Source organism: Amphiura filiformis, chromosome 1 (assembly GCF_039555335.1).
Source record: "Amphiura filiformis chromosome 1, Afil_fr2py, whole genome shotgun sequence".
NCBI classification, from domain to species: Eukaryota; Metazoa; Echinodermata; class Ophiuroidea; order Amphilepidida; family Amphiuridae; genus Amphiura; species Amphiura filiformis.
In genome coordinates, this window is record NC_092628.1 from 70364188 (window position 1) to 70388483 (window position 24296).

The following is a 24296-nucleotide window of genomic DNA, read 5'->3' on the forward strand; positions in this document are numbered from 1 at the left end:
ATAACTATGCTAGATGCTAGAAATAATTTATTAAATAAATAAAATTGAAAATATCATCACTTCAAAATAAATGTACAGAAAATAAACACTATTCTGGTATATATGTATACAAACACAACAAACACATCATCCCAATGACACAATAATATGTGGCTGGACGCGGCGAATGAGCCGTAAACTCGGCAAACTTCATTTCGAGCTACAGGTGAAAATATATGCAAATCTCGTATTTTGGCGAAGTTGAGATTTTTGCAGATTTGAAATGTTTAAGCTTTCTTCTAAACACATACAAAGTTTTATTTTAAAGAAATAAGTGGAAATATGATATAATTTACATTTTCTGAGGCCCATCTGATGAGTGGTCATTATGCTTCCCTAACTTTGAACGCGTTTTTCTCGGTTTCGCGCTTTGATTCATGACAACCTATAACAAGCCATAACTTCGCTTCTGATTGTCATATTAAGTTCATTGAGGTGTCATTTTAATCCCTGAAACATGCTCTTTGCAAATATGTAAAAAGTAAAAATGACCAGAGGGGGACTTTACGGCTTATTCGAGGTGTCCAGGCACATATAAAACATTGCACTTTATATATTAAAAAACAAAAACAAATAAAAATAGGGAAAATTGCAAAGAAATGTATTTCAGTAAATTCAACTTCCATTGTCAATGTTGATAGCTATAACAGAGTATCTCTTTGAAACTTATTGCATTCCCCTACAGTATGTATATCTATGTTGTTTTCTGGATTATGGATTATCATTAAGTAGACATGATGAAGACTATGCCTGCAAATAAGACTAAAAAATAGACTTTTTACACATTTCCTGCTCAATCTATTAGCATATCATTTTGAATGTGGTTGCTATCAGACCCACTGTCAGGCCCGCTGTCAGGTAGTGATGCTAAATGTAGCAGCAAACCTCACACACTCATACATCACACACAGATTGGGATTGTCACATCTACTTAATCCCAGTACTAGTATACACCCCATATTGTGATCACTGATCATGCTTATTTAGACCCCGGTCAGACGTGCATGTTTTTACTAAGTAAAGATGGTCGGACCATTGTACAGGTAGCGTGTAACCGCAAGCGACCATGGTCATACTGTAGCCATACCATCTTTCTACAAGGATGCTAATTAACATCGTTAGCGCTCAAGTTACTATGGACGGACTATCGTTAGTACAAACAGCCAACCATGTGACCCACACAATGCATCATCCAATCATGCATTTCAGCATGAAATCAAGCTCTTTAGTCAACTATAGTCGGACCATGGTAAAGAAAACGATGGTCGGATGATGCAATTATGCACATCTGACCAGGGTCTACTCTTAGTAAACAGGAATTATGACAATATCTATTAGAATGTACAAGCAATACATTTTTGTGTGTAAATAAAAACAAGAACAACCTCCAAATGCATATTTGGTCTTATAAGTACCAAATTGGTTACCATGGATCAAGATAAATAATCTTTGATCTTTAAGAATGAGGTATATGATATCTGTATGAGCAGGATACACAACACATAGATTTATCTATATCATTTACAATAGAGGTGAGCCAATAATCAGAGTGGGCGTGCACAAGCAAAGATATTGGTAATTCGGATCACCGGATGGTAGAGCACTGAACTCGCATTCTAGAGGTTGCCGGTTCGAATCCCACATCAGCCCAATTCTGAGCCATATCGGACTCCGATCAGCAGACAAAAAGGTACCATTACTGAAACATTATTCTTAAGCCTAATGGATACATGTACATGTGAAATAAATATAGAACCATGGTGAGCAAATAAAAAGGAAAAACACTTGTAAAAAAATATAAACTCTTTTTAATCTTGGGTTTACTGGTTTTAACTTTGGCTAACAATGTTGGCAGGAATCTTGGATTGAGTGGAGGGAAATCTAGAGAATGACTCAAATCTAGAACCTCAGTCAAGTTTTTACTTTTAGTTGATGACTTTTTTCAAAACTTGGACAACTTTATGGACAATGAACAACTGCCTGATTGGTCAAAATATAAAAATCATAATTAAATTTCAATTTTAAACATCAATTTCATATTAAGTACCATACTACAATGTACATCATAAAACTGTGCACTTGTGTAATTTTGAAAGACATTGCAAGATCAATACTTTTTACAGAAACACATATAGCATAATCGCCCAATTACAGTCCCATTACCGATAATAATCCCACCCCAAACTTGGGGAAAAAGTATCCAATTATAATCCTAAAGTACGTTTTGCAAACCTTGTTGCTTCAACTTGAACATCAATCACATCATTCTCATATTTGATTGGTTATGAATTGTTGTATAGATGTCATGGTGTTTTTAAACGCCATAACATCTATACAACAATGTTAAACAAATTTACCTTATTTTATGGGGTTAAGGTAAAATTTGTTTGAAATTCACATGTACAACAGGTATAAATTAACTGTTTATAAACATAAAACTTACAAAGGTGGAGGTCATTAAAACCAAATTGAAAATGTCCTAAGCTTATGAAAACATTACTACCCTGTACTGGATACTTGATCACACTTGAAGTTGGCAATTTGTGAACGGGTGTGGTGTCCAATTTCTATGATCATAATCCCACCCCCTTTTCAGACTTTTTCCAACTAAACAACTAGTGGGACTATAATCAGGTGATTACAGTATAATTCACACAAAAATTGGACAGTTATACAATAATTATTGAATCAAAGAAAAGCTATAAAATATGCATTAAATTAATGATCAGTACGACTTTCAAGATATTGCGTATATAATAACAATAAGTGAAAAGTTAATCATTTTCTAATAATTTAAAAGAATTTTTGATTTGAGGAAAGAAATGGTATTTATTTGTAAATTTCTTTATATAATTTCATAAGCTGACAATTCGCTTCCAGTATTTGCGATGCCATCAAATAAAATGAGTTGGATGTCAGTCATATTATAATCAAGCCACCATTTAATTATACATTGTAGCAATCAAATCATTTCTTGCATCAATGGCCACAGAGAGATAATCATTGTACTCTGAAGGCTGGTCCAGGGTTGTAGCTACAGTGGGCGGTGGTGGGCGGCAGAGCCCACCACTCAACTTCAATTTATGCATTGGAGCCCACCACTCAGACACCAAAATTGCAACATTTTGTTGATTTAGTCAAGAATATGGTCAATTTTGGCTACAAATTGCTAAATATGCAAGATTTTCAGTAAATGCCACCCAGCACTAAAATATCCTACCTACAACCCTGCTGGTGGATGCCAGCTGCAGACTACACATTATTTCTTATCAAGTGATGAGAGCTTACGTTAAACTGTACTTCTTGCTATGAATATAGTCAGTGTGTGAAATAAGTTCAAATCTTCAGGTGCCATTTGGACCTTTGGGTTTGAAATCTACAGGACCAAACTCAACTGCAAAATGTTGATGTTAAACTGGTCCACATTTGTGACACTTCATAAGACTTCAAACAATAAGTAATGTCATGTATTAATGTTGAAGTCAGCATTGAATCCGACTTCCTGACTTTGGTTACAAAATTTCACAATGGCCTGCAGTGATTTTCACTGGCTTTTAGCCTGAGGGCCTGCCTTATTTTGAACACTGAATATAGTGTTACTTGAACAATAACTATGGTCGTATCTTGAAATCAATTGTCTTAACATCCAGCTCATTTTGTTTGATCACACCATTACATTTGTGCAATTAATAATACTAAGATGAGGTATAGGTGAATGGTGGGCTACGTCTGGCAATCAGATACTTAACAAATAGCTCTTGTAGTAAACTCTATTCGTCTTCAATTTGGTCCATTGCAGCAAATGATAGCTTGAAACTGGTGATTACATTAAATACTTTGTACCTGATCACCTGTTTACTCTTCTCCTTAACTTTGGTATCAGTTGAGTACAGTATGTGCAAACGCCCAAGCTGGCTGTTTCCGATAGCACCAACCCAGTATGATTCCTGCAAGCTATAAGAAAACATTTCAAAGAATTACCACTATGAAAATAACTGAATGGTCAATGGTAAGAACACTGGTTAGAAGAGGTCCTGGGCTTATAAACAGGGATGCCAGTGGCCTGGAGTGACTTTGCAGGAAAAGCCTGAAAAAGTGCATGAATTTGGGCTATAAAGCTTCAAAATGGGCTGAAAATAAATAAAAGTGCGGAAATTTGGAGTATCAAAAAGTAGGAAATCAGGCAATTGCCTGAAAACTAGTACATTCCATTGTATGCCTTTTGAAAATGTTCATGTTAGATTTTGATATTATATAAGTGACTGAATTGCTCCATGAAGAACCTTCAAGTTCACTACACATTATTAACTATAATATCATTTTAACAAACAAACTGGTAAGCTTAACTATTGCATGTACATACATACTACCAACACGACAGAATGTAATTTAAAACTCTTAAGGCCTACTGCTTACCTCCAGGAAACCAAATAATAAACCAGCACCACCGGTGTAACGTGCAGCTTGAGTTAGCCTAGTGTCCAAAGAGTCATAGCAATTACGACATGTTTCACATCCACCAATGCAGCAATGCAACTGTGAAAGGGAAAAAAGGGATACAATGATGAATTGTTACAACTTTGAATGCTTGTATTTATTTTGTAGTCTACATCTGAGACGAATATAACTAAAGAGATATGAAGCCCCATTCATTCATATATTGTGCAGCGATCCAGGTCTCCCACATATATTGTTGTGCAAATCACGCTAGCTCTACCTTTGCCGGCTTAAATCAATTACACATCTTCACTTCTGGGTTCAATACACTGGGGTCAGAAAGTTGTTTACTGTGTTCGCTATAGTATAAAAAAAGAATTAACTGAATACACATACCAAATTACAAATACTAACTATCAGAAAACTAGATATTTTTACATTCATCCATAACGTTGCATATTGATGTACAAATTGAGTCACATTTAGGTTTTTTTTATTGTCTGTTACACAATTGTTGTGGAAACCTCGGAATACAATCAATGTGTGATAACAATAGGGCTGTGCATTGCTTCGTATAGATTTCTTATAATTATATTTGTCTCAGGTCTACATCATATTTTGTTTAGTAATTACAGGCAAAGAAACCATTTAGTACCAAAACGGATTTTTATTTTTTTCCTTCAAAAGCAATAAACAGCTGCAACTACAGAGAAGCAGCCAAAGTATAATAAAGATTGACTGCCTAGTTATCTGTCTAGCCACATTCTTGTTTATTTGTCCCATTAAGAGCTCTGTTTTAACATTTATATTTATTTATTTATTTTTGTCACTCACAATATATTCTTACCGTGTCCATTTGTTTCTCACACAGTGAATAATCTACATGTTGCTTGTCTAGTCCACAGCAGTCAAATTCTTGTTGTAATTCTTTTCTTGTGCCATTACTTGCATTCTCCCAGCCTTGTGTTAACATAACATGTCTTCTAGCTTCTCCCATCACAACAAGACATGCTATAGATACACAATACTGAACCACAAAGGTTACAGTCAACAGAGTAAGGTACTGTTGTTAGAAATGTTAAGGACATTTTCTTAACATTATGTACATGTAACTAGAAAAATGTGTAGGCCCTACCTCCTGCTACAAAATGTATATTGGTGGTGGCCTAAATTACACAGTCAAATAACTAAAGATACAAATTACATATCACAAAAATATACACCCCAAGATTAGTAATTTCAGTCTCATAATTGGTAAGCTTGCAACAATACATGTACCGTATTGACCATCATTAGTACATCATTAGTACATAATTAGTACATCATCTGATGAGAGGAAACTATTATAAATGCAAAACAATGCAAATTAACCCTAATGCTAAAAGTGGTTTTTGGCTATCGGAAAGAAAAGAAGGAACAGAAGAGGACAGAAGATGAACAAAGAATTAGTTATTTGGCACCCCCAGGATTCGAACCTTAGACCCCTCGGGTGCCAAGCACAAGATCACCAAACAGGTAGCCATGAGTCTTTCGCTGGCCTGACCAATGAAGGCATGTATATAGGATTCAGGTGATTGAATCATGGCATCACTTGGGATGCATGCATGCCCTGTGGGTTTGCTTGTAAGATTTTATAGAGTTAGGGTTAAACAAATGCAGGCCTCGAAATAACCAGGCACCCAGGAGCCATTTACCCAATGGTCATGGCATTTTGGCTCCTGGTCCACACCATGATCATGTGAACCAGGCTCTACATTTTTTCCAAATAGAGCCTGGTAGTTAAATCGGTTTTTGTATCTAATGTGTACAATTAAAATTTAAATGACTCCTACATGTAGGTCTTTAACTAGATGGACCGCGGTTCTCGGATGTCGCGGTTTTCGACGCACAGCGTCGACCGTGATGCCTCCACAAAAGGGTGTGATGTGGCACTTACAAGTTGATACAAAGCTTCAAGCCTAAAAGTGGAGACTGAATTTGACCTTGAGACAACACCTGGATGACCCCAAAACAACCTTCCAATGAATCCTGGGTGACCCCGGATGACCCCAAAATTACCGCCCAAAAATTTGGCTCTAAATGTTGACTACCCACCAAGTTTCATGCCCATAGGATAGTTTTACTAATTTGACCTCAGATGACCCCTGGTGACCCCAAAATGACCTTCCAAAATTTGGCTCTAAATGTTGACTGTACCCACCAAGTTTCATGCCCATATGACAGTTTTACTAGTTTAACCTCAGATGACCCCTGGATGACCTCAAATGACCCTGAAATGACCTTTCAAAAAGTTGGCTCTGAATATTGACTGTACCCACCAAATTTCATGCCCATATGACAATTTTTACTAATTTGACCTCAGATGACCCCTGGATGACCCTAAAATGACCATCAAAAAATTAGGCTCTAAATGTTGACTGTACCCACCAAGTTTCATGCCCGCACGACAGTTTTACTTATTTGACCTCAGATGACCCTGGGTGACCCCAGATGACCCCAAAATGACCTTCCAAAAATTTGGCTCTAAATGTTGACTGTACCTACCAAGTTTCATGGCCATATGAGTATTTTTGCTAATTTGACCTCAAATGACCCCTACATGACCTCAGGAGACCTTGACCCACTAACCAATACAAACTTGTTCTGTCTGGGGTCAATATGCACCCACCCACCAAGTTTTAGGAACGTATGACCCTAGTCTCCGAGAAAAGAGGTAAATAAAGAAAATGGGCCCCTTGACCTCAAATGACCTTTTACCTCAGTAGATGACCTTGAACCTCACCCAAAAAAAAGTAGCCAGAGTTTTTTACCATGACCCACCTATTCTGAAAATCTGAAGTCAATCCGCCCATCCATGCCCGAGATATAGCCTCCGGACATATAGCCTCCGGACGGAAGGACGGATGGACGGAAGGACGGACATTGCAAAAACAGTATGCCTCGCGGTGGAGGCATAAAAATGGCTCCTGGTTCACTAGATTATCACAGAACCAGGAGCCGCTTTTTCCAGATGTGTGGCTCCTGGTCCAAATCTGCTTATTTCGAGGTTTGAACAAATGTAACACTTAAATTGCATTTCTGTGTCCAGATGATTTCACCATGATTCAACTTGCATTTTTAAGTGCATTGAAAAGTGTGCTTTTAGATGCATGGGATGGAAAAGTAATATGGGCGTTATTAGGGGAAGGTTGCTAATTAGGTTGAATACAGTACCGTACAATTTTGAATTTTTTTCCAACTCAACATGCTCTTTATTGTATTCACCTATAATCAACCCACATGGAGTTCTCCTCTCCCTTCAAATATCAATTCTGAGTCAAACATCATTTGGAAGGATACAATGAACAGCAATCCTTGATGACTGAGAGCAGCAGCAGCAATACCAAGTACAGCAACGATGACCAGCAGTGCACCACAGAAAACTAACCCTCCAACAACAGGTGTGATGACTAGCTTGACAGCATGCATGGCAAGGGCACTTGAACACAGCAGAACTACGCCAATTAACTGTGAAAAAAGAATAAATAAAAATAAATAAACATAATTAAATCAAAGGAAAGAAAATACATAGACAGCCATCAATTGGTAAAAGTCATAGAGATGTTTGTGATGGGTTCTGGTAATGAATTCCAGTCAGTAAATTGATTATCTTATGACCAACACATCATAGACAATTCGTCGTCCGTATTCCATAGTGGCGTATAGTGGGGCGCCGCGAATAAGCAACTTTTCGAGAAAATCGGGTTTGAAGAAATGCCAATTTAAAATCGAGTTGTGTAAATCAGACATTCATTATATTTTGTAAATGATGTGAAATTTCTGTAGTAAACTAAATAGATTTTATTGTTATATATTTTTCAAAAGAAATAAATACATACTATTGCTGGCAAACTGACAATAAAACTATCGTCACTATGGAAAAGCGAACAAAACGCAATACCCTAACCTTACGTTAACCGTGACGCCACCTCGGTCGCCGTGTAATCCCTATGGCGTTACTTTTCGTCGTTCAGTATTCCATAGTGGCGTATAGGTCCGACACGTGCACGCCACTATGACATACGATGTTTTTCATTTTGCCGATATTTCATAATTATAAAATGTGTATAAAAAGTGGCGTATGGTCGACACGCCACTATGGAATACAAAAAATGTCACTTTGTAACTATACGCCACATTTAATTAATTAATTACTAATTAATTAGCTAATTATGACTGATGAGACTTAGAAAAAATGAAAGAGAACATCATTAAAAACATATATGCCAATTTTCAAAAAAATGACCAAAAATCACTATACGCCACTATGGAATACAGCCGACGAATTAATATTTATACCATGTACATCATTATTATGGGACACACCATGTCAGGAGGTCTTAAAATTGTTTCCTTCTCGAGGAGGGTGGTTGAAATGTTTTCAATCTTCCATATAAGGGGGGTCGGTAATTTTTTTACTGGACAAGTGCCAGATTCTCCAACCCAAGTATTTATGAACACTCCCTAAGAAATCTAGACTACATCCATGGGGCTGTGGGAAAGGTCCAAAGAAATTATGAAGTGTAAGTGACACACTACTCACTACAAATTTACTAATAGCTCAAGCTGGAGCAAATGCTTGCCCACACCCACAATTTTACCCTCCCCATAAATTATTACACACTGTACAGCAGGGTGGCTGATTTTTTTATGATTTTTTTGATATAAATTGATTTCAAGAACTGCTATATACCCCATGATAAAGTCAAAAGAGAAATGCTAGACATGCACAATCCTATCAGCTACCATACATGTACTTACAATAATCAACATGTGTTTACTGACTGGAATTCATTACCAGAACCCATCACAAGATTTGCCTACACCCATCGAATGTGTGTCATCGGTCCTCAGATTCAATTCATGTAAGATTTACCCGCCCTAAACAGAAATTCAGTGCGGTTTCGTAACTAATTTTTACCCACTTTAAACAGGATAGGATTGTACCTAAAAGAGCTAGAGGTATGTAACTGCCCTTACAGTTACAGGTTTTTGATCAAATAAACCCTTACATTTTTGTTTATAATTTTCTAATATTTATGTTTGGGTGATGGTCTTGATGCAAACCATGCCAGGGAAACAAGCTTCAAATGTGAAATTGTGGTATCATTAAAATGACCCCTAAATGCACCGACTAGAGGTTTAAAACAACTGTTTTTTCTTGAAAGCAAGCGTTTTTTATTCACGTAAAATTCTCTGAACGGGCCCTTACATGTAATTCATGCTTTTCTGGTCACGCATTGTGTACACTGTAAATTAAACTTCAGTGGCTCCCCCAGGAAGCAACCCTGCTATATATAGGTATTCCAAATGAATGAATGCAGCTTTCAACAGCTGTACACGATCCAACCGTGATCATAATCATCATATCGTGTATTTCAAAGTAACTGCAACACGAACGCACAACCTTGAATACGGTACAGTCAATGCTAACCAATCACGAGTGCGTTTGCATGGCATGATTGAATTCACTTCCGCGTAAAGCTGAATTTATACTTTTGCACAAAAGTGATTCTCACGCATGCTCAGTGTTTACTTCCGTTTTCAGAGCGTCAAGCCCATCAATCGATACCAGTCGCTGAGGCAAAAAACGATGTCGCTTTTACAAGTTGAAGAAATCTCAACTGTCGAGCGATATCGCTTGACACATGAATGCATCAACAAATCATTTACGTGCATTTGGATCTATTATTTTGCTATTCAATTTATCTTTCTCGATCATTAACTTTCGGTAAGGAAGTATTTCAAGGCAATAATTATTGACAGCAATTGATGTTCTAAAAATGTACAGTACCGGTATTTTAATAAAGCATTTAGCTACGATAAGTATAGTTTAAATGCAATTTAAGCGATGAGCGATTCATCGCAAAATTCGGCGATTGCCCATCGCTTTTCAAAAGCATTGCATCGCAATCGCTCGGCGATCAAATATAAATTCAGCTTTACTCACGCTGGCGTACATCGCGCAATGACTGTACACAAAAAATTGTCACGCTATTGACATGATTGAATTGAAAGCTACGTTCATTCAGTCATGTTTTGTCTTGGCTTGGTACTATCCAACACCTACAATAATGTAAGTCAATCGGTCTTGCAGTATTTTATAGCTGAATATATAGATTGCACCAATGAAGAATAAAGAAATCTAGACTAAATTAATAAAAATTTAGTAAACACAACTTGACTCACCACATAAAAACAGTTTATCCCAATCAGCGCTTTCTGAATGCGATCTATACCCTCCGCCATGATTGCTTGCTACGTTTTCTACCAAATGACAAAACTTGTATTGATTTTTACATCTGGGTTTCTGTAAAATTTGAACAAATCTGTGGGCTACACTCTCTGCTTGCCGGCTGCTTTTTCGCTTGTTGACAACAAGTGACCTCATCACTTGAGAAATCAATCAATTATCACAAACAAACGAATCACAGATCCCAAGATCGTTTGTTGGAATTTGTTTCCTCCAGTTTCATTTCTCCTATCTCCCGCGCGTGTTGAAGGACTTTTGCCGTGTTTCGGCTTATCATGTATTATTAAAAACAACCATTTTCTAGCTATTTGAGACACATTTAGCTTCAAAATGCCGTTAGGAGTAAAGCCATGTTGCGCAACTTGCAAAACAATAGATTCTCCGATGTGGAGAAAGAACAAAAAAGGTTATATTCAATGTAATTCGTGTGGTCTAAAAGACCTTCCTCCTGCTGCAAACGGCAATGGCAACGGAAATGGTTCTTCAACAACGCAGAGCAAAAATGGGAGTAGTCAGTCTGGTAATGGAGGGAGGGAAGAGAGGCCACAAGGAAGTCGTCTAGAAATGTGAAAAACAACGATACAAGCAAATGGTCACAGCAGGACCAAAAATCCATCGACAAAAGGAAAGAGCAGGCTAATTGTTTTAAAAGAAATGTAAGTTTAACTTTCTAACAATCTCACTACAGCCTTTTGCAACTTAGATCCTTCACAGTTTTTATTCACTCGGTCGGACATCCGGGAACATTGTCCCCTTTGCACATATGCGCGCGCATAGCAACCAATTTGAGAAAGGGGAATTGCACACTGACAAGACCATTTCCCCTTTGTGACATCAGTCCAACCAAGAGAATCCCATCTCATACGCTTGTGACACCTTTTTGCAAGCTGCGTCACATGATTGATTGGTGAATGAGGTGCTGATCAATGTGTTTTGATTTAATAAACTACAGCACGGGTTTCGGAGAAGAACGTTAGAACGACACTCGCAGAAGCAGAAGCACTCCCTTTGTATGTGTATTACATCCCAAGACTTGCGTAATGTACGGAAACACATTTTTGTGCACAAAAGTTTAGGCCTATAACTAGGGTGGTCACATGAAAATTTCAAACCCACCCCTGGAGTTACTTTTTCTGTCAGAATTGTTCCTTCTGCAAAATGATTTAAAACACCTTTTGAATCAACTCAATCGGACAATCCGTTGCGAAGATACAGCCTTTTAAAGATTCACAAAATTGGCAATTTTTACCCCATTTTTATTAAAATCCTGATTTTGTCATAAATTTGCATATTCACGGAGCGATTATTGTGGGAATAAAGCCAAAGAAGGCATGAGATGTATTGTTGTTGTTTATTTAATGTTCATTTATTCAAATATTAAAAATCCAGGGTCATAATTGCTATATTTGCTTCTTTACAACATTTTTAAAATGGCTGAAATCACAAAAATAACTCTTTTGCCAGGACTTTTATTTTAAGGTAAATATGTGTGATTTTCACCGTTGAGGGCGCTATTATGTGCCAATTATGACCTTCAAAGGCCTGTATTTCCTAAACTACACAACCAAATTATCTGATTTTTGCACAGGATTTTGCTCTGAGGGTCTAGATTGTAAAACTCAATATAGCATAATTGTACATCTTTGGGAAAATAGTTTTATTTGATGACAAAAAATTATTTTGTGCGTAACTTTTTTATGCGTGACCGTACAAAAATGCTATATTCACCTTCATTACGAGCAGAATATTTTCAATCTAATTAGGTAGTTGGGTTTGCACAGAAGTTACTAGGAGACAAATTATATGGAATTCAATATGCCCAAAAGTTTTCCAACTGCTGCCAAATCTGTTACATTTCCACCATACATTTGTGTATGTAGGCAGGGGTACACACAATAGCTAGCATTGTGGCCACCCTACTATAACAAAATGTATATTTTGTACATTTGTACAGCTATCATTTCTACCCTATGTCATGACATATTTATAAAAGTTACCTGTTTATAGTGTTATCATCCGCAAAAACTGGTCATCGCAAGCATCTTTGATGCAGAAAACTAAGCTAAGGATATATGCACGCAGGGACAGGCCGAAAACCTTACCTCGATCGTAAAATCCAGCCGATGCATGTCATAAATAATTCATTAAATTCATTGTGTAAATGTCAGTGATTGTGTCCATGTATTGTTATTGCAGCTGCAAAAGCAGCAGGGTCTTAGCTAGCCACCCGTCTGGCCGTCATTTTAGACGGCCAGTTTGCTCCTGGGACGGGCAAAATTAATGCCTTTGACAGATGCTATAAATTGTATGTTTTGAGAAGCTAATTGCCCTTTTTAGTAGACCCAATTTGTAGAACAAGGCCATATCAGCACATATTTGAACTCTTTGAACCCCCAATGGGCTATAGATGTCTGGTAAATGTTTTAAAGGTCAACATTTTCAGGCAATTTTATTCAAATAACGGGCAACCCTCAATTTCTAGCTAAGACCCTGAAAAGCAGTTGAGCTGAATTTAAATACTCGATCGCTGGATCACCACATGAATTCACCTCTCGAAAACCTTTTGACAAAAAATTTGTCATTTCAAAAATACCAAATGACAATTTGAATGACTTATCCTTCACTTTTAAGCAATTTATAAACAATTTTAATTTTTTTACACTTGCGCTGGTCTTTAATGTATTTCTGAATGTATTACGGTACCGGTATCAAAATGAGCTATGAAATAGCATACCCATGTAATATACATTTCACACATCTTTTCCCCACTTGTTTTTCTTTTTTTTTCAGCCAATGAAATCACCAGAGTCTGTAGCAACAATTGTAACAAGTGACAGTGTTTATCACAAGGTAAGCTCAACAAAGCAAAAAGTACAACTACTAAGACTAGCTTGGACCTGGAACAGAATGAGTCTGCTTTCCCAAACTAACCTTTATTCTGTTGAGGTGCACTGTGCACTAGCTCGAGATACTCTAGCTAAAATACAGGTTTACATTTACTATCTTACATTATCTTGCTGTATTTCAGCTAGAGCGCCAAACAACAACTTCCTTCCGTTTTGTTTTTTTGGAGAACAATACTGTTACAAAGAAGAAACCTGCCCCGGAGCCCACCCTACTCATTATTTCATTGTACTTATTGCAATTTGCCTCCACACATTACGTAATCAACACAAAGCTTTTGTGAGGATTAGTGAGTGGATAAGAAATTGACAGCGGAGGATACGAACGACACGCCAATTTTTAGTTGTCAATCATGAATTGCCGCAACGTTTTAATATTTTACTGCATGGCATTCCGCAAGCACCATGACAAATTATGCCATATTTTTCCAAAGATCATCTCATATGAAGTAAGCTGAATGCGATCTGTACTTTTGCAACATTCCGATCGCTTTTGATCACCTATTTTCGGCGAATTTGCTTGAAAACATGTGAGTTCATGTTGTGTAAACATAATTACGATGCAATACAATGCAATTTGAATGTGCAGCAGATCTATAGAAATAACGTGGCCCAGTTTTATGCAGAATTAGACCACGTCTGCTGTGCACCATGTTTTTATCTTGTCGACCTTTCTTATGCCCGTAATGTTTTCTCACCTTGCTCTCAATCCAACTCTAGATGCACATGTAACCATTCTCATGCTCTTTACCCACCTTTCTGCCACCTTACAAGTAATAAGTTGTGGAATAATTATATAAGTTACCAGAAAATGTTGTTTCTTTTTTGTTTCACCTTACCTGCCTTAGGCTGCTATTAAAGCATTCCCTTCCCTCTACACGTATGTCTGTGCATTTTGTCTTGTTTTCCCTTTAGTTTAGTTTGAAGGGTTAGTTCTCTTCCAGCTCACTATTGTTGGGTTCTCCCTGTTTTTGGTTAGCCAAATGTAATAAATAAACTTGGTAGCTAGTAGGGGCTCATATTGAAATACCCTACCACGTTTTCACACAGAAAGAAGGCAGGATTCCCCTCGCTAAGCGCGCGCCTCAGGAAAGCTCGGTCATAAAATGGATGGATTATATGCATCAGTGATACACCCTGCCCAGGATTTTAACAAAAGAAGGCTAGCACAGGAAAGCTGCAGGATGGTGCACACCTTCCTGTGTAAGGGAATTTCAATATGAGCCCTAGCTTCATTGTATATGAAATGCAAATAGATGTTTTGGTACCTTTGCAGGCAAGTACATGTAGGCTTAAATTCCAGGAAACAAATGTCTTTCTAGATGTGCAAATAATGTAACCTGCTCTGTTCCCTGTTCAGTCTTTAGTAATCATCCCACACTGATGAGGCTCAGCTACATACGCAGATGTAACACAGTCTTTCCTAGAATATGTGACACGATCTGGTCCATGGGGGCCATATTTTTGGAAATTGAGTTACTGTAATTAATACATTATACATACAATAGGCTATCATATAGTGCCACCTGCAGATGACTCATTAAGGGCCAAGGGGGTTTAATAGGTCAAATATGGTACATGGTGTAGATGTGGATTATGTAAAGTGTCAGCGGATAACATTAAAAACAAACAAGTAATATTTTTCTGCAGGGTGTTTACATCCAGAAAGGTGACATTGTATCCATACTAGATGTTGATGGCGGTGTATATTATGCCCAAATCCGTGGATTGATGCAGGATCAGTATTGTGAGAAGAGTGCAGTCATAACATGGTTGCTGCCCACACAAGCCACAAATCCAGATAAATTTGATCCAGCAACATATATTCTAGGTAAGATTTATGTTAATGAAGTTCAAAAACTTTCCAAAGGGGCCTTTTGGAGGGAATGTAAATACTAATTATCTTTAATGTTGTTGTAAACCATTATTACCATGCATTACAATGTTGACTTACATGGAAGTACAAAGTGTACATGTAGTGTGTAATGCCTGGGACATGAATTTATATTACTTTTATGTGGCAATAGTGGTTACCATTCTAACATGTTACCACTTGGGCTGACTTGCTCGAGAAACACTAGCCACGAATTTGCTCACGGATGCGCTCGCATTCGTGGCTAGTGTCCTTTCGTATCTAATTTCGGGGGGTAAACATATTACGTAAGACCACATAAATTATAATGACAATACAACATGATAAACATACCCTGAAATAACACCCTTCTATCTAACTTCACTTACCATTCTGTTACTATACGTGTTGGTGGCATAATTCCCAGATAGTATGTCCCATTTAAAGTGTACTCACATGAATATTTCGGCACATTTGTGATAAAAATCGCCCCCTTCTTTTCCGGTGATCGCATGTTCAATGGATACAACACGTGAATAGCAGGACTCGTCAGCTCAGGCCCATGCCAACTCGACCACAAACTAATTCGGCCCCTGTATAAACCCACTTAGGTTTTTATGTGTAGATGCCATGTTAGGGACGCACCATTAGATTCTCAGGGGGCATGGGAGTTTGGGTCAGGCAGAATTTTTTTTTTCGCCACTGAAGTCGGTGAATTTTTTTTTTAGCCTCCAAGAGCACCAAATTTTTTTTACGCGGGCGGTTATTTTTTTTCAATTTTAATGTAAATTTGTATACAAAGTTGGGTGGGGGAAATTTTTTTTTTTTACTCATCAGCGAGGCAAAATTTTTTTTTCGTCTCACTAGTAGGCAAAGTTTTTTTTTTTTTTTTCTCACTAGTGGGCAAAGTTTTTTTTTCAAAAACTCCCATACCCCCCCCTGAAATCTAATGGTGCGCCTTAATTAGAAGACGAATGTGCTGTGGCTGTGCAATGATTATGAGCCCCCCCCTCCCCGGGAAAATTTCGAACGACCACCAAAAATTGCTTGACCCCCCCCCTCGGCCTGAAAAGTCACTTGTCCCCACTCGCCAACCAAAAATTGCTTCTCCCCCCCGCCCCTCCGTCGCCGAAAATTCCCCTCTACTTTGTACTCTTTTAAAACAGATCAATCAAAATTCCTTTTTGTTATTGTCAATTTATGTTACTAAAGTCACTCACATAGGGCGTGGTATACAGTCACTTACGGAGCACAGCCAATTACATTGTTTGTTTTTATTGCTATGATGTACCGTCTACCAGGCAGGGTGCGATCTAAAAAGTCACTCACATAGGGCGTGGTGTAAAGTCACTTACGGAGCACAGCCAATTAACTTGTTTGTCTTTATTGCTATGATGTACCGTCTACCAGGGTGCAGTCTAAAGTCACCTACATAGGGCGTGGTGTATTAAAATCACTTACGGAGCACAGCCAATTAATTTGTTTGTCTTTATTGCTATGATACACCGTCATAAGTCACCTACAGCACCCTGAAATGATTAGGGCGTGGTGTAAAGTCACTTACGGGACACGGCCAAATTTGACGGGAGATGCAGATAGAGGAGAGCCAGACATGATGGAGGCTTGAGAAAGGGGAGGGGGGGGAGGACAGAAACAGTAGTGCAGCGTGCTCATCACATGGGGGAGGGGGGCACCGGATCTGATTGTCGGGGCAGACCCCATCCCCCCACACAACACCTAAAATGGGGACGGAGAGGCGGGAATGGGGACGAGAAGATGGTGAGAAAAGAGAAAAGGAAGGGGCGTAAAAATAGGGACGATACTGACCGTGCCCCCCCTCAGTATGCTGGCTGCGCGCCTGGGTACCGTACAGGTCAGAGCCAGCCATCGGTACAGGTGTATACGATGGCGGAAATTGGGACTCGAGTTCGGGTTCAAAAACGTCTGAGAACTGGATCGAGGGAGGGATTTTGAAGGCCGGGTTTGAAGGGAGAGAGAGACAGAAATAGAGTGAGAGAGGGATGGAGAAAGTCACCCAGGTTAAGTCAAATTTTATTTAAGCCTCATGCATTAAAAAATGTCTGTGTGTTGACCACTTTTCTTCAGATCTTCAATCATCAGAGATCCCAACATTAACACTAAACAAGTTTGCACAAAGCACATGATCTGATCATTATAATGGCTTTATAAATGTCACTTTTTATAACAAAAAAACTTTTAATCAGTGGGTCACTGTTGTGGGCGGGGCTAAAAGTAATAGCCAATTATCTTTTCCCATTTGCTTTTGGTAAGTGATCAAAATCAATTCCCAGTTTCCCACGCTATTTAGAATGTGCACGGCTAGACATCTCGGCACCTTGCCATGGTATATTTCCTGGGAAAATCCGCTTATTTTCAATATTTGCGGTGAGCTTTTGCGAGTTGAGCGGTGAACATAAAGCGATGGTTTGGTACTACAGTCATGGTACAATTAGGGACGCTTTCATTAGATTCTCAGGGGGTAGGAAGTTGGGTCGGGGAAAGAAATTTTGTTGCCGCTGAACTAGGCGGCGAGTTGGCAAGGTTTTTTTTAATTTCATGCATTTATACACAGTTAGGTGGGGGAAGTATTTTTTTTTTTTAGTGTTGGTGGGGAAAGGTTTTTTTTTGGTCATGTAGTGGGTGAAGTTTTTCAAAACTTCCTACCCCACCCTGAGAATCTAATGGTGCGTCCTTACAATCATCATGGTCATGTTGACGCATTGTTTTATCTACGGTGAGGTAAGGGACGCACCATTACATTCTCGGGGTAGGAAGTTGGGGTAGTGGAATTTTTTCAAGTTTTTTTTTTTCATGCATTTATGCATTTATACACAGGTGGGGAAGTTTTGGGTTGTTTTTAGTATTGGTAGGGATTTTTTTTGCTCAAAATTTCATACCCTCCCCCCCCGAGAATTCTAATGGTGGCCCATATTTTTGCCAATAATGTAGTTTCTGATGAGGAGCATTGTAGACACCCAGTTGGTCGTGAGCAATTATTTTTATTTTGAACATAATTGGATAAAATTACTTGAGTCGCAAGGGTTTTACACGGTCGGATTCGGGTCACCAGAAATTTTATTAGGCTTTATATAATGATGAAAAATGAGCAAATTCACGAAAAACATTGCTATTTAAAAGCTATATTAGGTTATTTTTTCTTCACTAACTGTGACATTTTTTTTTCACCCTTGACATCAAATTTATTTTTTTTGTCAGTGGAGCAATTTTGTTGTTGCTCAGATGGCATTACAATTTTTTTTCAAAAATATACCAAGCCTCCCTTGATATCTAATGGTGCGCCCCTTACACATAAAAACGTGGTTTTATACAGGGACCGAATTTGCGTGTGGTCGAGTTGCCTTGGACCGTGTCCTTGATTGAAATGCCCTGGACTGGTTCATCGATCGGCAAACATAACAGGTGTTATCTGAATGAGGTAATCTCTTACCTACTAAGTGACTGTCCAGTCATAAATCACCAGAATTTACGTGTATACGATAATCTGATAGGTTGAGATTATTTTCCACGATGTGACAGCTACAATAAGCGGCACTGTAAGCAGCGCTGAATTAGGCTCCAGATATCATCTTATTTTTGCGGATCGTATGTAACAAAGATGTCAAAAGGTAGGGTTTAACTCAATTAAGCTTATAATGGCACGCTTATGAAAGTTTGTTGTGAACCATCCGGCATTTTATCAATGTTTACATGCGGGCGTTAACTTTGTGTACCGGAAGCCCCACGAAATCATATAGCTCCGGTCTCTAACGCAAATCAAAGATTTGCGTTAGAGAATATGCTCGAACAAGGGCTGACTTGCTGACTTGCATCATACAAAGTAAATTTTAGATACACTCAAGGGCCATAAACCCTATCATTGATCCAAATTGTACATGAGTTTAGGCGAGGGGCGGTTTGGAGCTTATGGTCCTGAAGTACACAGGTAGTATATACATGTAGTTGAACACATGTTGATGATATACATGTAATAATGTTTGCATCATTTTGTTTACTTTCCTTTTCACCCTCCAGGTCCTGAGGAAGATCTACCTAGATTTCTAGACTACATGGAGTTTGTCTGTCATGCGCCCACAGAATACTACAAGTCATTGAACAGTCCATACCCTGTTATACCGTCCAAAGAACAAACTGGCTTTGTATGGTCAAGTATCATTCCAACCAAACCACCTTCAACAGCACAGATATTTGGGGCATCGTGATGAAGGCACATTTCCTGCCTTCAAGAACCAATGTGCTTTTTACATTAGCTTTTGTAATCTTAACATCTATCATCAGTATTCATGACGCGAGTTGACGAACATCGTAAATGCTGGGATTCATGGATCTGTCCATAGTGGAGAACTTGACTTGTGTGTTGCTTTCATCTTTACAAGTATACTTGGCCAGAGGATACATGCAGACCATTTGTTTACAAATTAAGACACTCTCAGAGTATCCCAACATAGTGATATGGCATATAAACAAATAGATTGAAATCAAGATTTCAATATTATAAGTCACAGGCATGTTGGGTTTAGAGAGGCCTTGCATTTGTGATGTTTGCTCCAATATATCCAGGGTTGAGAGCCAGAAAGCCTCAACTCACAATCATCTGCTTCCACAAAATGAGCATAAATTCGCCAGGTCACTATAGTAAAAAGATACAGTCCATTAATCATGACAAAATTCAGTAGAAAACAAAAGACATTGTGAAGGAAATATTGATTTTGAAAACCAAGGCAAGGATCCAACTTTATGCTCATTTCGTGAGAGCTGGTCATAGTGAGTTACGGCTTTCTGGTTCTGAACCTTTGATATATATTGACGCAAACTTTTAGTGAGTCATTTTGCGGAACAAAATCAAATTCATCATGGTGTGATCAAGCAAAATCAGTCTACAGTCGGAGATATTCAATTGTCAGTTTCTTTGTTATTGTAAACAGCATTTGCACAGCTAGATTTTGCAGAAAGCCCCATTGAATTTGGACAACCAGTTCAAAAGTGAACAGTTAAAGAGTTTCCAAAACATTAGGAAACAAAAGGAAATACTTCCTTTGTTTGGCTATATCTCAAAATCAGTATTTCTGACTCCCGACTGATTTTGCTTGATCACATCACATTAATATTTAATTTCAATATTTCTTGCTGATATCCTTGGAGTTGAATAAATAGTTTGAATGTCGGTGAATAAAATATTAATTTTAAGAATCTGAGCAATGTTTTGGGCCATACTTCATGTCAATTTATAGTGACAATATAAATCATTTTGCTGTAACTGATCTTGTCGCATTTGTAAATTAAATATTGAAAAAGACCTGTATGCAGGAGTTTTTGATGCTCTGTATTTAACATTGTATTGAGATTCTGGTTTGGTAAGTTGGAATACATGTATTCTATAATCGCTGCTGGGGTGTGTTCGTCATTTGGGCCAAATCAGTCTCAAATGTATGTGGCTCAAAATATGCTAAGGTGTCATATTATAGCCATATATTTTGACATCTTTTTTTTAAAATAATAATTATAGAAATGGAATATTTGCTACTTTAGTGGCAAGTTTAGGTAGTAAAGACATAGCATACACAATTTAAGTAAAATCCTTTCACTCTAAATAATAAAAAAAATAAAAAATAGCTGTAAAAATGCCTATTTTTACACTTTTATTTGTAACATGCCAAGAGACGCCTTTTTCAACAGCTTTTAATTTTTTTATGGATCCTTATAGAAATTCATGTGACCTGTTTCCCAAAATGGTGCAGTAAACCAATCAAAAAAAAACAGAAAGAGGCATTATGAATTATAAGTTAACAGATCAAAAAGGATTTAAAAGTTTGCCTTTATGTATGTTACTATTGTCTGTCAAACTTTTGATTGATTTTGAAGTCTCTCAGTTTTTTATAAACAAAGACTTGAAGCATAAACTAAAGGGTAAATCTATTGTAAATAACTTCATTTCTCCATATTATAATCAATTTGTAAGTGGCTGCCATCTTTTTTGAACATATAACAATTTTAAAATTTTTCTTGAAATGTCTGTCAAATAGTAACATACTCAAAGGCGGTGCTGTAATTCCTGCTAAACTAGGGTGATACAGCTAATTATGCTACATGACATAGCATTTAGCTCCACCTAGCTTTGTGGCACTATCACTTTGTGAGGAGAAGCTTTTTGATGACACAATCCATTGTTAAGTGTTGTCTGTCAAACATTTGTACGCTAAGTAACATACGCAAGATTTGTATGTGTCTGTCAAAAGTAACATACATAATACGTTAAAAAAATTAAAAATCACTTGATGTTCACATTATGATGATAGTTTAGAGTTTATAAAAGTGTTTTAAAACATGTGATTTATAAACTGCATGTGATCTTTATTCAATTTCCCATCTTGAACTACTGTTTTTGCCAAATTATTATTCTGTATGTTACATTTGACAGACATCTTGCGTATGTTATGGCTTGACAGACACACATATTTTATTTATAACAATTTATCCTCCTTATTGTAATATTTGGACACATTTTTTTCCACAATCAGTTGCTGTAGGTCCTACACCTAAAAATAACCACAAAATACCTTATGTAATACTTTATAAATTTTTATTTGATTGCAGAAAATCATCAAAATTGTGTCTGTCAAATATAACGTACGCAAGGGCTAGAAAATTAAATTTGTGAAGTAAATGGTCTATAACTTATCTTTCTTTTAGTATATTATGAACGATATATGTGCATACTATAATTTAAACCTGGTTGGAGACCAAAAGAAAAGAGCTGGAAAAATAATTGTGTGTTACACTTTTATGACACCTTAGCTTATTTTGAGCCATGTAGAAGGGCTTTGTAACAATGCAGAATGATAACAGTCAAACAATTTGTCTTGTACACACAACCATTTGAAACTGTTGTCCTTCATTGTAGGCACACAGACACAACAAATGTAAATTGTACCCACAACCATTTGAAATACACTGCCCTTCATTGTAGGCACACAGACACCGCGGATGTCACGATTTCAACTGATGGATGGAACAAATTAGGTACTTCTTAGTAAACTTGACTGGGACCAACTGGATACTTACAATTACATGTATGATGATTGATGAACTTGGCTATTGTATATGCCTTATGTGGTATTTAGTAGATCCATTAAATAAGAGTTTTGGAACAAACCATTTAAATTTTCTGGGAATTTAATCCACAGATTTAATCACAATATTTCAGCCCTAGGCCTTTATCAAGTGTGAGTTGCGATCCGCGTACCTGAAAACAACCAAAGAAAAGATTGTTGCGTGAAGTGTGTGCGTGTGAAAAGCGAGCGTGTGTTGTGCGAGCGCACATACCATAAACACGCAGGAATTACGCAAAAACGAAAACAGGTACGCAGATCGTAACTCCTGGACTACTGAGCATAATGGATGAAAAAAAGAGTCACATTTATTTATATTGAATACATTAAATTGTAGATTCATGCCGTTGGGTTTAAGGGGGTACTACACCCCTGTTGTAAATTTGTGACTATTTTTGCTTTTTTTCTCAAAAATAATAACACACTGGTAACAAAAGTTATGTATATTATTGGGGCAAGGAATCCAATTACTATACTGAAATTTCAGTGACTCGAGACAAGCGGTTCAGTATATATGATAGGAAATATGAGGTACTACATACTAGCGGTACCTTATTTCTTATCATAAATAACGAACCGCTTGTCTTGGGTCACTGAAATTCGAATGTAGTAATTGGATTCCTTGCCCCTATCATATACATAACTTTTGTTACCACTGTGTTATTAGTTTTTGAGAAAAATTCAAAAATAAACACAAATTTATCGAGGGGTGTAGTACCCCCTTAAGTGCCTTATGTGGTAGATGGACAAGGTGAAAGGTCACAAAATCTGAAAGATGTGGCTGTCAATTAAAGTGACAGAAGTGCCTTATTGCCAAATTGGATGGTGGGTGCAAGTCATTAAGACAGAAGTGCCAGATATTGCACAAAATGTTTATTTTGTAGGTGTAACTGCAAAAGCTTCATAATTTCCACATCTTAATTTGGGTAGGCCAATTTGGTGCTGGTTAAAGTGTGGGTGATATCAATATTATGACTGAGTTTACAGTGTCACTGAGATGTCTGTAGGTACTTAAGGGATCTGGAATGAGCGTTTATTGCGTTTCGACAGTATTTTTTTTGGGATATGAGAGCACATCAGACATATCGAATTGCATTCTGATTCTGAATACGAAGAATGTCTTTCTGATATCAAATAATTTTCTTTTTTTGAAATTCACGATATAATACAAATTTTATGACAAATTATGAAAATTTGATATTTTTCACATTTTTGATATACAACAATCCTCGGAGGAAATTTTATAAATCTAATGATATATTCTTAAAGTGTATGTAGCTGGAAGGAAAAGCCGACGATCAATTGAACATTTTGACCTTTCATATTGAAGATATGGATTTTTTTCCCAAAAAGACCTATTTTTTTTTTGGTGTTTTGGGAAAAAATCCATATCTTCAATACAAAAGGTCAAAATTTTCAATTGATCGTCGGCTTTTCATCCCACCTACATACACTTTAAGTATAAATCATCAGATTTATAAAGTTTACTCAGTACTGTTAAATATCAAAATATCAATTTTTAATCATTTGCCATAAAATATGTATTACATTGCAAATTTCAAAAATCAAAATTATTTGATATCAGAAGGACATTCTTCGTATTCAGAATGCAATTCGATATGTCT

General features: G+C 37.3%; 2 protein-coding genes across 2 annotated transcripts; one reads left to right on the plus strand and one right to left on the minus strand.

Annotated features, from left to right (window-relative positions):
* Positions 1–1844: 1844 nt before the first annotated feature.
* Positions 1845–10898, minus strand: LOC140152317 (tetraspanin-31-B-like). Its single transcript, XM_072174623.1, has 5 exons — positions 10705–10898; positions 7816–7983; positions 5324–5539; positions 4456–4575; positions 1845–3993 (listed from the first exon to the last, which is right to left on the minus strand). The coding sequence occupies exons 1-5, from the start codon at positions 10762–10764 to the stop codon at positions 3919–3921; spliced, it is 639 nt and encodes a 212-aa protein (XP_072030724.1). The 5' UTR covers positions 10765–10898; the 3' UTR covers positions 1845–3918.
* Positions 10899–10980: 82 nt separating this feature from the next.
* On the plus strand, positions 10981–23100 carry LOC140152311 (GATA zinc finger domain-containing protein 1-like). The gene is given in 6 exon segments (XM_072174614.1): positions 10981–11300; positions 11303–11424; positions 13559–13618; positions 15322–15502; positions 19577–20989; positions 22369–23100. Coding segments are annotated over 5 exon segments (753 nt in total). The 5' UTR covers positions 10981–11098; the 3' UTR covers positions 19765–20989; positions 22369–23100.
* Positions 23101–24296: the final 1196 nt, after the last annotated feature.